Source organism: Nyctereutes procyonoides, unplaced genomic scaffold (assembly GCF_905146905.1).
Source record: "Nyctereutes procyonoides isolate TBG_1078 unplaced genomic scaffold, NYPRO_anot_genome, whole genome shotgun sequence".
Lineage (NCBI taxonomy): Eukaryota > Metazoa > Chordata > Mammalia > Carnivora > Canidae > Nyctereutes > Nyctereutes procyonoides.
Window position 1 is genome coordinate 23,311,201 of NW_026575043.1, and position 14,906 is coordinate 23,326,106.

The 14,906-nt window shown below is 41.2% G+C and overlaps 1 protein-coding gene across 1 annotated transcript in view; it reads left to right on the forward strand.

Annotated features, from left to right (window-relative positions):
* MYLK4 (myosin light chain kinase family member 4) overlaps positions 1-14,906 on the forward strand; it is a 79,585-nt gene that overhangs the window by 52,192 nt on the left and 12,487 nt on the right. The window contains exons 2-6 of the mRNA XM_055322976.1: positions 5,125-5,203; positions 8,889-8,994; positions 11,266-11,359; positions 11,433-11,542; positions 12,505-12,646. Coding sequence (XP_055178951.1) covers positions 5,125-5,203; positions 8,889-8,994; positions 11,266-11,359; positions 11,433-11,542; positions 12,505-12,646 — 531 coding nt within the window. The remainder of the gene's footprint in view (positions 1-5,124; positions 5,204-8,888; positions 8,995-11,265; positions 11,360-11,432; positions 11,543-12,504; positions 12,647-14,906) is intronic.

Sequence of the window (14,906 nt, forward strand, 5' to 3'; positions counted from 1 at the left end):
CTGTGGCCAATAAGGAATAACCGGATACAGTGCATCTGACAAGTGGGGTTCCCCATCCAGTCTTCTCCTGCTAGACGAGACGGTTAAGTGTGTGCACACTCTTTCTTTAGTTAGTCCTGCTCAATATGTTTTAAAATCGAATAAAAGTCAAATTACCCATGTATCTTCCTAGGACAGATGGTCCCAGTAGACTTTCTTAAACCAGCCTTTGATTTCAGGTCCTCTGCTGGACATCTATGCTTGAGGAATTCTCTGTACTTGCTTTCTGAATGAAGCGCACTGTCCCTGTAATAGTAGACGCATCAAAAGACCTTAATTTTCCTGGCAGGATTATTTTCTCAGGTGACTGTTTGATTATCCTTGATGCTCTCAGCAGCACGGGGAGGGTCTGCTTACTGAGTTCTGAGGCCAAAGTTGACACTTTCCCTTCCTGGATTTGCTCAGTCGGATCCTGTCCTGCCTTGTTCCACACCAGTCCCCACGGACCATGAAACAGGTTATGCTTTGTGAACATTCTTTTTATCACCCAGGGACTTTAAGGAGTCTCCTCACTTAATGCAAGAATTTGCGTGTGCCCTGAAGATGAAAAGAAATAGATTTATTTTACAAATGATTTCTAAAATTATCTTCTATAGTCAAGCAAGGAGATGTAGTTTTGATATTCTGAAAATTCCTTTTTTCGTATTTCTTTTAGGCTCTATTTTTTTTCCCTCTCCCTCATGACAGCCTAATCAAAGTTTAGCAGAGTCATTATAAATTGTTGCAGCTATGTTTTTGGGTTTCTAGGCATTAGGTTAAAATGACCAGAAAGTGTTCATCTTGGCATCTCCACAAACCGTGATATGAAAAGCCTTCAGCTTGGGGCATGCGGTTAGTACAGTCGTGTTCCTTTGCGACATTAAGAAAACAGATTTCTGTAGGAACCATCATCCCCAAATGCAGGGCTGCAGATATCACTCACCATCAGTTAAGTGAGCATCAGGAACAGGGATGCATTTCAGACGATGCTGGGGCAGTCGGGCTTTTATTAAAAATGTCAGCATGAGAGCGCCGGTTCTGCAGGCACTTCTCTTTCCTTTACTGCACGTGGGTTCACCAAGCATATTCAGAACCTGACCCACCACCATGTGGTCCTGGGAAAACAAAGTGGAAGAGGAGGGTCCCTATCCCAGTGGGGGAAAAGGCATGTCAAGGGACCATACACTGCACTGTGGGCATCCAGAGGAGGCAGTAGCTGTTTTGCCTTTCTGTTCTTTTAAAGCTTAAATCTACCTTAAGATGGGTTTTTAAAGTTGATTTTTATTGAATCAAAATGAACCTGCTAATTAGAATGATTCTTCTCTAAAACAAGTAGTTCAAAAAAATCACAATGTAAGAAATGGTGTTACTTGGAAGAATAGTCTCCAAATTATTTTGATTTTGCATTGCTGTCAGTAAAATGTATTTAAGCAAATCCCAATATTTATTCAGAAATTATGTACATTGGGGATCCCTGGGTGGCGCAGCGGTTTGGCGCCTGCCTTTGGCCCAGGGCGCGATCCTGGAGACCCGGGATTGAATCCCACGTCGGGCTCCCGGTGCATGGAGCCTGCTTCTCCCTCTGCCTATGTCTCTGCCCCTCTCTCTCTCTCTCTGTGTGACTATCATAAATAAAATAAAAATTAAAAAAAAGAAATTATGTACATTGATAAGCAATACATGTATATTTCTTTTTATAAATAAATTTAGTATATTATAGATACTTATAAATTATATGTGTGTCCAATTTTATTCATAGGTGTTTTAAAACATATGTAAAATATAAACTTTAAAGGAATAGAAAACAAATAAAAATGAGTTCTAACATTTCCTTTATACAACCTGAAGACTACTTTGGACACACTCGGACACACTCCCCACTTGAGACACTGCTCTAGAAAACTGTACAGAGTGGAGACAGCAGAACTCTGTTTGAATACTTGGGCTTTTGGGACCCCTTTCTTCTGTACGCCATTCCGAATGCATCAATAGATTATTATAAAAGCAATGAGTAAATGGTTACAAAAAGAATCCATGTGCAAATATAGAAGTATTTATTAAGTCAAGGAGTAATGAGTGAGTTTGAATGAAACGAAGCTCTCGGGCTCATCTTGGTCACCAGTATGAATTTAGCAAAGGAACATAATCTGACATGATTTTTATCTGTTAACAGAGAGTGATAGTAATCCTTCCGGAAACATCTTGCTTTAACAGTCCTGTCATGTCCACTCTCATCAATTGAAAACATGTTCATTTTTGGACAAGATATATCTATGGGCTTGCACTTCCTATTTTAGCAACTTCTACAGATAATTTGGAAACACACAGTAAAAACTCTTCACACTGAGGTTGCTGTCCAGAAACAGGAAAGGAGAAAGACAGCTTCTGTTTCTTGGAAACTCAGTTCAGAGTTCCTCTAGATGTCAGTATTACATAGAGAAATGAAAATACAATAGCCTGTGGCAATGAATAAAGACCTCCTGACATTATTTAAGTGGTAAAACATATGTGATGCATTATTGATGAAGAAAAAAGTCTCATTTGGAAGCTGGTTTCTTATGTTCCTCAGAATTGACAGCTTCTCCTGTTGGTCAGCTCAGACTGCTCTACCCGAAGAATGTCAGCACAACTTGGGGACATTTGCCACTGACACCTAGATGACCTTAGAGGCAAATGCTCATCAATTTGGCACTTCATGGAGTACCAGATTCTCAGTTTTACCTATTTTGATGAACTGAAATTGATTGATACGTACCAGTTTTCATTTTTAAGGCCACCAATGTTCATGCTATCCAGAATGAATCCAGAAGCACCATGTCTATCCACCAGAAGTTTTCACTTCAAAAGAGAAACACTGAAAGACAAAATTATGCAACACCTTAAACACAACTTGTTAGACTCTTGTATTTGACTAATTTGAACTTATTTTCAAAATTGAATTTAATTATCTCTATCTCTTGCCTCTCTTCCATGTTAATGCTAATTGTTTGGTAAAATATTTATTGTTTCACTCTGCTGATTTGTTTCCATTTTATACCCTTCTCTCTTCATCTTTTTAAATTTATTTATTTATTTATTTATTTATTTATGATAGTCATACAGAGAGAGAGAGAGGCAGAGACATAGGCAGAGGGAGAAGCAGGCTCCATGCACCGGGAGCCTGACGTGGGATTCGATCCCGGGTCTCCAGGATCGCGCTCTGGGCCAAAGGCAGGCGCCAAACCGCTGCGCCACCCAGAGATCCCCCTTCTCTCTTCATCTTCTTGTGGTACTGGCTGTGTGATAGATAATCAATAAATACTAACCTCATACTTTGCCTATAATCAATTTTTTTTCCTGAGTGACAGTACAAGGTATTAGTTAAGAGCACAGAATGAAGTAGATGACTGATTAATAATCCTGGCCAAACCATTTCTGAATTGTTTAAACCTTAGAAATTACCTGATTTCATTATAAAATGTGGCTAATAGTATGTATCCCAAAGAATTGCTGTGAGGATCAACTCAGTTAATAATATGTTTAGAAATGTTCCTGGTATGTAGACAGTGCTTCGTGTATATTAGCCATCATCATCATTGACATCATCACCACCGCCATCATCATCATCATCACCACCATCATCACTATATCCTGGTCTCTGGGCCAAGTGCCAGAGATTCAAAGATGAATCAGTCTTTCTGCCTATTTAAGCAAGGCCTACAAGCTAGGGGAAAATTGACAGGAAAAACGTTTCAAGTGTTGCAAGTGATGCTGGGGTGGGCACACATGCTGAGTGCTGTGCACAGGGGAGCGAGCAACTGGCTTTGCCCGAGGAAGTTGAAGAACATTTGTCCTGCACTTTCACTTAAAAGAGGAAATTGCAGGGGCACCTGGGTGGCTCGGTCAGTTGAGTGTCTGCCTTGGGTTCAGGTCACGATCCCAGGGTCCTGGGACAGAGCCTCATGTTGGCTCCCTGCTCGGTGGGGAGCCTGCTTCTGCCTCTCCTGCTCCCCCTGCTTGTGCTCTCTTTCTCTCTCTTTCAAATAAATAAATAAAATCTTGAAAAAAAAAAAGAGGAAGTTACAACTCTGAGGCTGTAATCTCTAATTTTGGTTTTCCCCAGATTTACTAAACATACCTTTGTGTTTCAAAGTCTCTCTCTGAAAAATGGAAATGCTCTGAACCTATGGGACTGCCTCTGGGATTATTTAAAAGTACATTAGCAGTTTGTCTTGATGCCCTGAGCCACACTCACGTGGCGTTTCATGCTTAAAAGTCACCCTAAGGCAAATTTTGCTCTCTTTCCAAAGAAAAGAAGACTGATTCTTTGGACATCCATACAATTTCGTGCATTTATAATGCGTAACTTCAGAATTTGTGATAAGTTGGGTGGATTGGGCTAATGTTTATCTTTTATGTGGTATTTAAGAAAAGTTGGCTAAGCAAATTCAGAAAAGCCAGACTGTGAGAAGGATGTTTATCTGCCTAGGAAAAGGGCCATCTGTTCTAAGCCATGTGAAAACTCATTTGTAAAAGCTTACTTTAGGCTCTTACTTTCTGGTTTACAAAACCTATTCACATATATCCTCTCATTTTCATCTGATTTATATGTGAACCATATCAAGACAATATAAACAAAGGTCAGAGGTAACATAGATTATCAATATCCTTTAATCTAATCATGAAGATGGGCTTTCTTTTATAAACAATGCTAGAGTTTAATAGAATTTCTTTTAGAGTCATAAGTTCATTTGTTTTCAAATATTGTAGTCTATACAGTTTCATTAATTCAGACTGTCCTGCCCTCTAACTTACTATTAATTTTAGTGGGTTTTTTTTTCTTTCTGTTTTTGAATCATGAAATACAGTGGCTTTCAATCTGGGATGATTTTTACTCCCCAGGGGACATTTGTCAATGTCTGAAGTCATTTTTGGATATTACAACTCTGAGGGAAGATACCATCATCATCTGGTAGGTAGAGGACAGAGACGCTGCTAAACATTCTATGGTGCTCATGACATTTTCCACCACAAAGAATTATCCACCCCATGTATCAGTAGTGCTGAGGTTGAGAAACCCTGATGTAATTACTAAGTGACTTCAATTTTTCAATTGTGTATCCATAGGCTAAGGAGAAGACATGGTCACATCATGGCACGAAGGAAACAGCACCTGTCAAAGGCAAAAGGACATCCACTCTCACAGGTAACATCTTTAGGAGACTAGATATTTATGCCTAGAAAAAGCTCTGGTGTAAAAGTCCCGTTATGATTGTTCCTATTCAGAGGGAGTTACGTGTTCATAAAGCCATGTGTCGGGAGAAGTGCTGTGTGGATATCTTTATTTGATTGACTTTGGGTCCTACTAGTTACAAACTAGGAAATCTTTGGGAACCCAAATGTCAGCCAGTTGGTCACATTCACTTCTACTTTGCTTTTCAAAAGCTTATATCTTCTGATAAAGAGAAACCTGAATAGAAATGCCATGATAATGAAGTGGAAATTATACTGATCACATGCGTCCTCCATTAAAATATTTTGTGGCTTTTAGAGAGATCTTCCCAGAAGAACCAGCCCTCCTCTGAGAAAGAAAAAGTTAATAAACTCAACGAGAAAAATTCTGAGAAGACCAATGCCTCTCTAATTCAGAGAAGCTTTGCCACATTTCATACAGAAAGACCACAAGACGAGATACAAGATTTTGCTCTAAAAACTTCCATAGAGCCGAGAGGAAATGTAGACACAAGAGACATTTTGAGCACAGAGAGACTGAACAGACAAGAAGATAAGAGTCCTGGAGGTGATACACAAGCCACTGTGCATAAAAATGAATGTCTAGTGTTCAAAGGAGAGAAATATGGGCTTCATTCTAAAGAAGATACTAGCGAAAGCAAAGTTGAAATGAAAGAAGGACCAGCAAACGAAACAGTGTTGGACAAGAGTTCAAATAAAAAGCAGTGTGTTGATAAAACTAACAGGGATCAATCCTGTGGAAGGTAGGGTTTGAAGCATTACACACCTACAATTGATTTTTTTGGTAGATCTATGCATTGCAACTTAAGGCCATACCAAAAGGAGGGCTGAAGTGAATTTTTAAAGCAGCAATTTAGAAACCAGTTTCCCAGCTGGTGTGGGCCTGCTCTCTTGCCATTACTTTTTCTTCTTGCCCATGACATTCTCAGGCATTTTTACTGTTTTCTTCTACCAACTGGTCGACAAAGATAATGATTATTATCAATCAATATTTTTAAAAGATTAAGTAAAAAGTTCTTATTTTTAGCAATATAGAGCACATCCTTCCTAAGATCAAGCATTGAATAATAGGACCAGATTTATCTGTAAGTTAAGAGACTAATTTTGAAAAAGTTTGCCCATCTGATTATATGTGATTAGTTGGCTATTTTCCTAGAATATTGTGAGGGTTGAGTAAGAAGTAGATTATTTAAGGACTCTTCCTCAACTGCAAAGTTTCACATATAAATTCAGGTAATTATGTAGCCAATCACAATCAATTAATTACTCTATGTTGTGATGGGCCACAGACTCCATTTGGAACAGAATATCTACATATCTGTGTGTTTCTTAGGGAATTAAGATATAATTTTTATTTCATTTATTTTAATAATGTATTTGAAACCTGATCATGGAGAAGTCTAATGTTTTAAGAATTAAACATAAAGGGATCCCTGGGTGGCGCAGCGGTTTGGCGCCCATCTTTGGCCCAGGGCGTGATCCTGGAGACCCGGGATCGAATCCCACATCAGGCTCCCGGTGCATGGAGCCTGCTTCTCCCTCTGCCTGTGTCTCTGCCTCTCTCTCTCTCTCTCTCTGACTATCATAAATAAATAAAAATTAAAAAAAGAATTAAACATAAAGACTAATTTTATTAAGAAAGTCCATCGCTGCAAAGATGTGCTTAGTAAGGTAGGGAGCTGTTAAAAAACTGAAATTAGTTCAATTCATATGAACTAAATTTAAGGTTTACTCTTCCCGCTGGTAATATTCAGAGACATGACTGCTTCCTCTAGCATACTTTAATTTAGTAATCTCTCTCCTCTATAAGAAAAGGAAGTGAAACGAATGAAGACTGAATTAGCTAGGTATTCATAAAATGACTGCTTTTGTAAAGGGTCAGTGAAATAACTTGGAGTCGCAAAGGTCGACAGGAAGAGTCCTGGGAGTCCCACTTATCTGCACCTGTTCTTGTGCTGCGTTGTTTGATGGGGAAATCAGGCTTCTTTCTTTCTTTCTTTTTTTTTTTCTAAATCCCAAATGCTGAAACAGCCCAACTCTGTCATAAAGCTTCACCAGAACACCATGTTAAGGAAGCTTTATTTAGGTCTAAAACTTCTAACCATCTGAAGGCCAACTCCTTGAAACGCTGAGACCTGCAGCTGGATTTTATTTTCCAGGTGTATCAGCAATATAGAAGCCATTTCTGCATCACGAACCCCGGAAACCCCAGAAATAGCACCCATTTTCCAGAGTGCTGAGCAAGCGGAGCACACTGGCAGCAGCAAGAGGAGGGTGATGGACGAGTGCTTCACCAAAGAGGACAACAAAAAAAGCAGAATAGATGTAGCAAGTCCAGGTGAAGGACACGCATTTAGGACACAGGAAACCAGACAAGCCAGAGGAGGCTTCCAAGGCAAACCCCTGGAGTCCGCTGGAAGTAAGACCTCCAGGCAGCAAGATCTGGTGACCCCATTGGGTAGGAAATGCTTTTGTTTCAGGCTTTTAAAGCTTCTTAACCTTTTCCAGTAAGCATTTCCAACTAAATCTCCCTTAGCCTAACAGCCTGAAGGAGACATAATGCCACACTGATGCCATTTGTGTATGTAATTCAATCACCTTTATTTTTTCCTTTTTTGGTCTGAAGAAATGAATGCCACCAAGAGAATTCTTTCATGACTTCTTTAGTTTTCAGCATATTTATGGTGAGAGAGATGAATGTCTATATCAAATCAGATTTCTGGAGACTTCTATTATCTGAGTTCTTAAAAATATTAACACTTGGCAGAGTGCCTAGCACAAGATAAGTGCTCAAGAATTACATGTTGAATACATTTAAAGTTCCTAAAGCAAAGTTATTATCTACTCACCTCCCCTTGTACCCCTGTATGCATGTAAGAATCTGCATGCAGTAGATGCTTAAATATGGAATAAATGAGGAAATAAATAGACCCACAGAGAACAAACCATGGAAAAGTGAAAAGAATGGTGGAAGAACATTACTGAGTATGTGTTTTAGAGCCAATCGTGACATGGACTAGAGTTTAAACACTTAGACCGAAGGGTGGGAAGTGGGAGAAATTTGAGAGCTGTAGAATATGTACTTAGCCAGTTTTACTGGTTTCATTTCCAGCCAGGAAAAATTTATCTTTTTTTGTCTTAAATGTGTCTTAAATAAAAGCTAAAATATTTTGGAAATTAATATAGAATAATATCAAGCATTTCAATGACATGAAGAAACTCTATCTTTCTCTCTTCCCTTTAATTAAAATAATGGACCTTATCAGTGGTGCTTTTTTTAGAAAAAAAAGTGAACCAAGCAATTTCTCATCTTTGAACTTAAATGGTTTCAGGCTTGGGAGGATTATCTATATGGACTGTATTGGGTTTGGAGATTTTAAACTATTGTGACATTTCTAAAAGTTGTCCTAAAGATGGTGTAAACCATAGTTTCGTGGTCCTGACATTCTTTCTGAAAGATGGCAAGGTGTCACCTTCATGAATTACAGACCATAATATGAAATAAAAACATATATTCCCTGGATCGTTAGGAATAAAATAGATGGCGCATTTTATTTCATTCTGAGACCTAGTGCTGGTGCCAAAAAAAGAGGTCTGACTGCTTAACAAATGGCCTTTCTCTTCCTCTCACCATCTAGATGATGTCCCAGCTCCTCCTGCCCCATTTAATCACCGTATCGTGACAGCCAAACAAGCAGCCGTCAACAGTTTTTATACCGTGAGCAGAACGGAAATTTTAGGAGGGTAAGTCATGCTCAATTTTAATATGCTTTCAACAAAATAAGAGAGTTTTCAAAGAGACGGATTTTGAGGATTTCATAAATGTTTGCTGGTCTTGACCCGAGAACCAGAAACATCATAAACAAACATTTTAAGAGATTTTAACCATTTCTGAAAATCACCACTGATGTCAGAAAGGTTGATGTGGTGACAGTGACTAAAGTCCACATTTATTATCTGCTTTACTTCCCATGTTGTAATGTCTGAAATTGGGAGAAGCCCCAGTGAGTCACCAGTGAGAAGGTTTTGAAGCTGTCCAAAACTTGAAAACAGAGACACAAAATGTAGAAATGAGTGAACACTATGTATTTCTTGTGGCACGTATTAAATCTTTTATCTCATTGTTGTTGGTTTTACATTTATGTTGTTACTATATTAATTACTATTATCCATTTCGATTGTCTCCCTCACTGAATAATTTGACTTTTTTTGAAGGGCGTCTAAATGCAGACTCTCTCCCTGAAGAAGGAAGAGTGCAGTCCATCAGGGGCCAAGTGTATTACTGGGGGATATTCCTTCCTCTTTTACACCAGTCACGGTCCCCCTTTGAGATCTCCTAATGTAAAGGCGAAATTATAAAGTTTGCTACTGTCAGCATCTCTGTGTGAAATAGGAAAAGGAAGCAGAACATTTATACTGATATACACAAAATTTACTTACCAACAGGTGGAAAATATGCGTAGCTGCTAGAAACAGTACGTGTTTCTGCATTTGATCGTTGGGGGTGTGGTTGGTATTTATGAAATCCCTCTTCCTCTCCCTGCCCCATGTTTCTTTGGCCATGAGGAGCCACCTGGATGCTTTGCTCCTCAGCCTGCTGGTTATAGGGACTGTGAGGAAGGGCAGAGGCACAACCAGGAGCTCCGACACGTGAAGAGGTGCCATGGGAGTCTTCCCACGAGCTGCACCTAGTAGCTCACTCGAGTCTTCAGGGACCTCAGGGGCAAGCCAGCCACAGTTTGTTTGTAGAGTGTTATCTGTAGAAGGCACTTTGGGACAATTCCCAGGGCATGCTCGCTCTTCTTCTTCTTCTTTCTTTCTTTCTTTCTTTCTTTCTTTCTTTCTTTCTTTCTTTCTTCTTCTTTCTTTCTTCTTCTTTCTTTTCTCTTTCATTTTAGAAAAAGAGAGAGAGCAGAGGCAAGGGCAGAAGGAGAGAGAGAGAGAGAAGGGAAGCAGACTCCCCACTGAGCAGGGAGCCCGACGAGGGGCTCCATCTCAGGACTCTGAGATCATGACCTGAGCCGAAATGGAGAGTGAGACGCTTAACCCACTGAGCCACCCAGGTGCCCCCAGGGCATTTTCTTCATCCGCAGCCACGTGTGAGGTGCCTGGGGCTGTGTTCAAGTGCTCCAGGAGAGACTACACCTGGAAGGGTAGTTGGAATTACAGTCATCCCTTGGCTTGTGTTTACAGTAACATTCTCCAAGCCCCATCTGTCCTGCCTAGTGGAGTGGGCTGTGGTGGCAGTCACCACCCCGTCTCTGGCAGCTGCTGCCACCATCCTCACGTCTGCAGTCCTCCAAGATTGTGGTGGGCCTTTGGGTCACAGTGTCATTCAGGAAGCTTCCCCTCTGTCCCCCGCATGACAGCCACATTGCACAAGCAGGCACCTGCATTCTATTTTACTAAATCAGGAATCAAAGCAAGGAGTCAAATTTTAAGCTCGTTCATGAGTGTGCACTTCTATATGTGATTACATTTGTAAGAAGCTGTCCTATAAGGTAAATATAAATGTATATCCAATTTTAGGAGGGTAAAATCTCATGGGTGATTATGTGATATGTATTTTTATTATACGTATCTATATGTGATATTGTTATTACTTTATTTATATGCAGTTTCCAAAAATAATTTTACATGCCTGACCTATAGCCTGTACTGTTCATAGGCTCACAAAGCTCAGCCTATTACCTTCAAGTGGATTCAGAAAGATTTTGTTTTTTTTCTATAACAGAAGTTCCCACAGTTTAGGGTGCATATGAATCACCCAAGGAACGTCATGAAAATGCAGATTCTGGGACCTCACCTTGCATTTGTGCCTCAGCAGGTCTGGGGTAGGGCCAGGAAACCCCTCAGTGGATTCTGATGCCTGTGACTGATAGACCACACTTTGACATCGTTTTAGAAGTTTATTGGCTGCATTCACAGGTTAACCCAAAAAGAGAAATGCCCCGGGACAACCGCGTCTTCCACTTGGCTTCCCCTCACGCTGTGCCACATGCTCTTCTTTGGCAGGGGGCGCTTTGGCCAGGTTCACAAGTGTGAGGAGAAAGCAACAGGTCTGAAGCTGGCGGCCAAGATCATCAAGACCAGAGGCACAAAGGATAAGGTAAAAGCCGTGCAATGTGGATCTCTCCTTGCCATCATCTTCTCTTCACTAAAGCGTCTTTCCATCTTCTTAGGATGAAGTGAAGAACGAGATCAACATCATGAACCAGCTGGATCACGTGAACCTCATTCAGCTTTACGATGCCTTTGAGTCTAAGAATGACATTGTCCTGGTCATGGAGTAGTACGTGTTTTCCTCTGCCCCCATCCCCTCCCCTGCACAGCTGCGCGCACACATCTGGAGCGCCCCACGGCATCTGTGACTATGTGGCTGCCACTCTATCCTGCTTCAGAAATTGCTGGATCCCTGTTTGGTGCACCCCTGATTCTGATTGGCGTGTGTCAGACAACTGCATCAGTTTCAGAAGGAAAAGCACACAGGAAAACACATCTCCATGTGTGATATTACTGAGAAGAAGTAGAATGACAGCATAAGTGTAGCTTTGTATCTAAGCTACATGTCAAACAGCCAACCTAAATACTACTCGGGTTAACCTGAAGGGAAGTGGTTCTTGAACCACATTTTCTTTTCGACCTAATCATTAATACAAAGTTCACATCAAATTCTTAATAATTAGGGCTAAGAAACTTCCATTTAAATTCACTTTTATAAAAAATTAACATGTATCTAATAAGAGAGTAGTTCTAACTAACACTGAATCAGTGTTGTGCTTCAGTTCATTCTTTCCTCCACTTGGGGTTTTGTTGGTCATTGTGCAATAGGAATTTTGGGTAATAAAATGTCCAGCATCAGAAGCACATAGGAGCACGTTAACACTGAAAGTAGCCCGAGGAGACCCTGTTTGGCCTTTGCTTGGTGTTTGGGATTCCTCTCTCTACCTCCGTAGGGTCCTCTTTATCTTCCATATATGTCAGGAGATGGCAGATGTGGGTTCACTCCAGAGTGGCAGCCACTGGATGACAGGCACCCTGAGGCTGCCCAGTTGTGAAGTTGATGGTAATTAAAATAAGGGCCTTCAGCACAAGCATCATCTGGCGGAGATAGCGATGGGGCTGGAGAGGTCACTGTGTCCACACACCTGTTGGAAGAGTTAGGGGAGTTCGACCAGCCAGCTGCTTGCTCCAAGAAATAGCTGTGTTCCTGAAGGAGTCACACTCAGGGCTTCACGCCTCTTCTCTCTGCAGTGTGGATGGAGGGGAGCTGTTCGATCGCATCATCGATGACAACTACAATCTGACCGAGTTTGACACCATCCTGTTCATCAAGCAGATATGTGAGGGCATAAGACACATGCATCAGATGTACATTCTCCATTTGGATCTGAAGGTAGGGTGTGTTCTGTTTGGTATGAGACCCTTGCCACCTCCCCCTCCTATGGATCAGTTGGCCCTGTCCGGTACCCCATGCCAGCTTGGGAAATGTATGCTGTTATGAGGTACATATTTGGGAATTAATAAAAGCCTGGATTCTGATCGTCCTCTCCCCATCCCCAGCAATGTCACCCCCTAATATTTGCACACCTCCATCTTCAGGGACTGCTGTTCAGATTCTTCTAACTTGCCTGTGTTAAAGGAATCCACATTTAGGGAGATGCTTTCCCTAAAAGATTAGAAATAGAACTACCACCACCACCACTCCCACCATCACGGCATCCTTGTTGCATCCCTTTCATTTTTAGAATAAATAGGTGGGAGGATTTTAGCTAACTCAGAAGTCCCTAGTGGTAGCCAAATTTTCCAGCTCTCCAAGTATCCTTAGCAGTCTCAAAGTCTTTTAGGAGGTGCTGGACTTTAGGGATTTGTTTTTCTGTGGGCATGCTAGAGCACCAAGTAGAGACCTACAGCAGAATGGGATACAGGGCAGCCAGAAGGGTGGTGCTAACATGCTCAGGAGCCCAGAAGGGTGGTACGGGTGGGGCGAGCACCACTTTGGACATGGTAGAGGGCCTCTGGAATAGTGAAGAGCCAAACCACCTGCCTTTCTTCTCTTATGTAATGACTCCTCCCATTTGATCTCTCCCCCATTATGAAGTCCTAGAATTTGACTGTACATAGAACCAGTGATAGACCCAGGCTCAATAATTCTGATCAGCTCTAATATTGGGGCTAAGTATCATAAATTGCCCCTTCTTGTGTGGCACAATCATTTTCTCATTTCTCCGTTTGCACAGCATGACCGTGAGATAAAATATATATTCTACATAACATACCACCGACTGCGAGTCATCGGGGATTGTAGAGCTAAATAAATTTAACTTCCTTAAATGGGTTTCCACGGTTCTCTCTTCTTATAACTTAACTTGCCTCACTGTCCTGATTTATGGGCACTACCCCTCCCATTCACGGGGCAGGAGGAAGTGGTATATAAAAGACAGTCAGAGGTTGAAAATCATTAGCAAAGCCCTTGGCTTCGAACTGGGTTTGATACTGTGTATTGCCATGGAGCGTTTTCGCTGAGTGTATATATTCCGCAGATAGCCCTACAGGGATTTGACTGGCAACTAAAACTAGGACCTGACCTACCGTAAGTCAAATAGCTCTGTATGTGGCTTCATAGCATTGATTGAGGACTTGCAATGGGCAATTTTAGTTATGGCTTGTAGGCAAAGATAATAGTAAAGGCGACAGCTGGATGGGTCATTAAGGACCACTCATCCCTTGCAGAAAGCTCCATGGAAGGAAAATGGCCAAGAATATTAAGAGTGCTTGTCACCATGGAGGGGAGATTATAAGTGACTTAAAAATGAAAAATGGCCTCCTTTACATTTTTTTCTGTGTTTTGCAAATCTTAGTCAATGAATATGCTTTCATTTCATGGTTAAAATTTTTTTTTTGACTTTTTCAAGTGCCCTCAAAGCTGTGAACACATTTTTATGTCATAGTATCCTTTGACAATTGGACAGCTTTATACATGATTAATCAGTTATCTAAGCACAAAACCAAATGTTCTTACAGAGCATCCACTTGTTTATAAATAGCTTTTACTCATAGACATCAGTTTTAGAGATGTTTTAGAAAAGGGCTTCGAAAGACGTTATGCCAACCAAATGGACCCCTGAGTGTTGATAAGGAGACACTACATCATTTCTTTCAGGGCTTCTTAGTTTCTGATCTCATTTGAACCTCCTCTCTACCCGGACAGGTGGGGAGGGGCAGCTGTGACCCCACCTAAATGGGACGCGGGGTCCTGGGATTCAGCAACTCAACAAATGCACCCCAGCTCTTAGGGATGAATTGGGGCTAGAGCTTGAGAGTTCCAAGCAATTCTTCGAAAACTTGATTTCTCTTTTTTTATGGTTGACCTAGACTTTCAATCAAATTCCCTATTTCTCTCAGACCTCAGTTTTTCCGACCTAACAGACACAGGCACACCTGTAAGATGTTCTACAAACGCTGAGTTGCATTGCTCTACTGTCCACGCTTCTCCCTCTTCCACTTCCCCCAAGACTGTTGGCTTGATGGAGCCGAGCCTTACCTGAGTTAAACTCCAAGGGAACACTTAGTCAAGGGTTTGGGCACTGGAAACACACTCAGCGAAACTTTGGAATTGCTGAGCATGAAGAATGAACGAGGGGGATGTCTTCCCT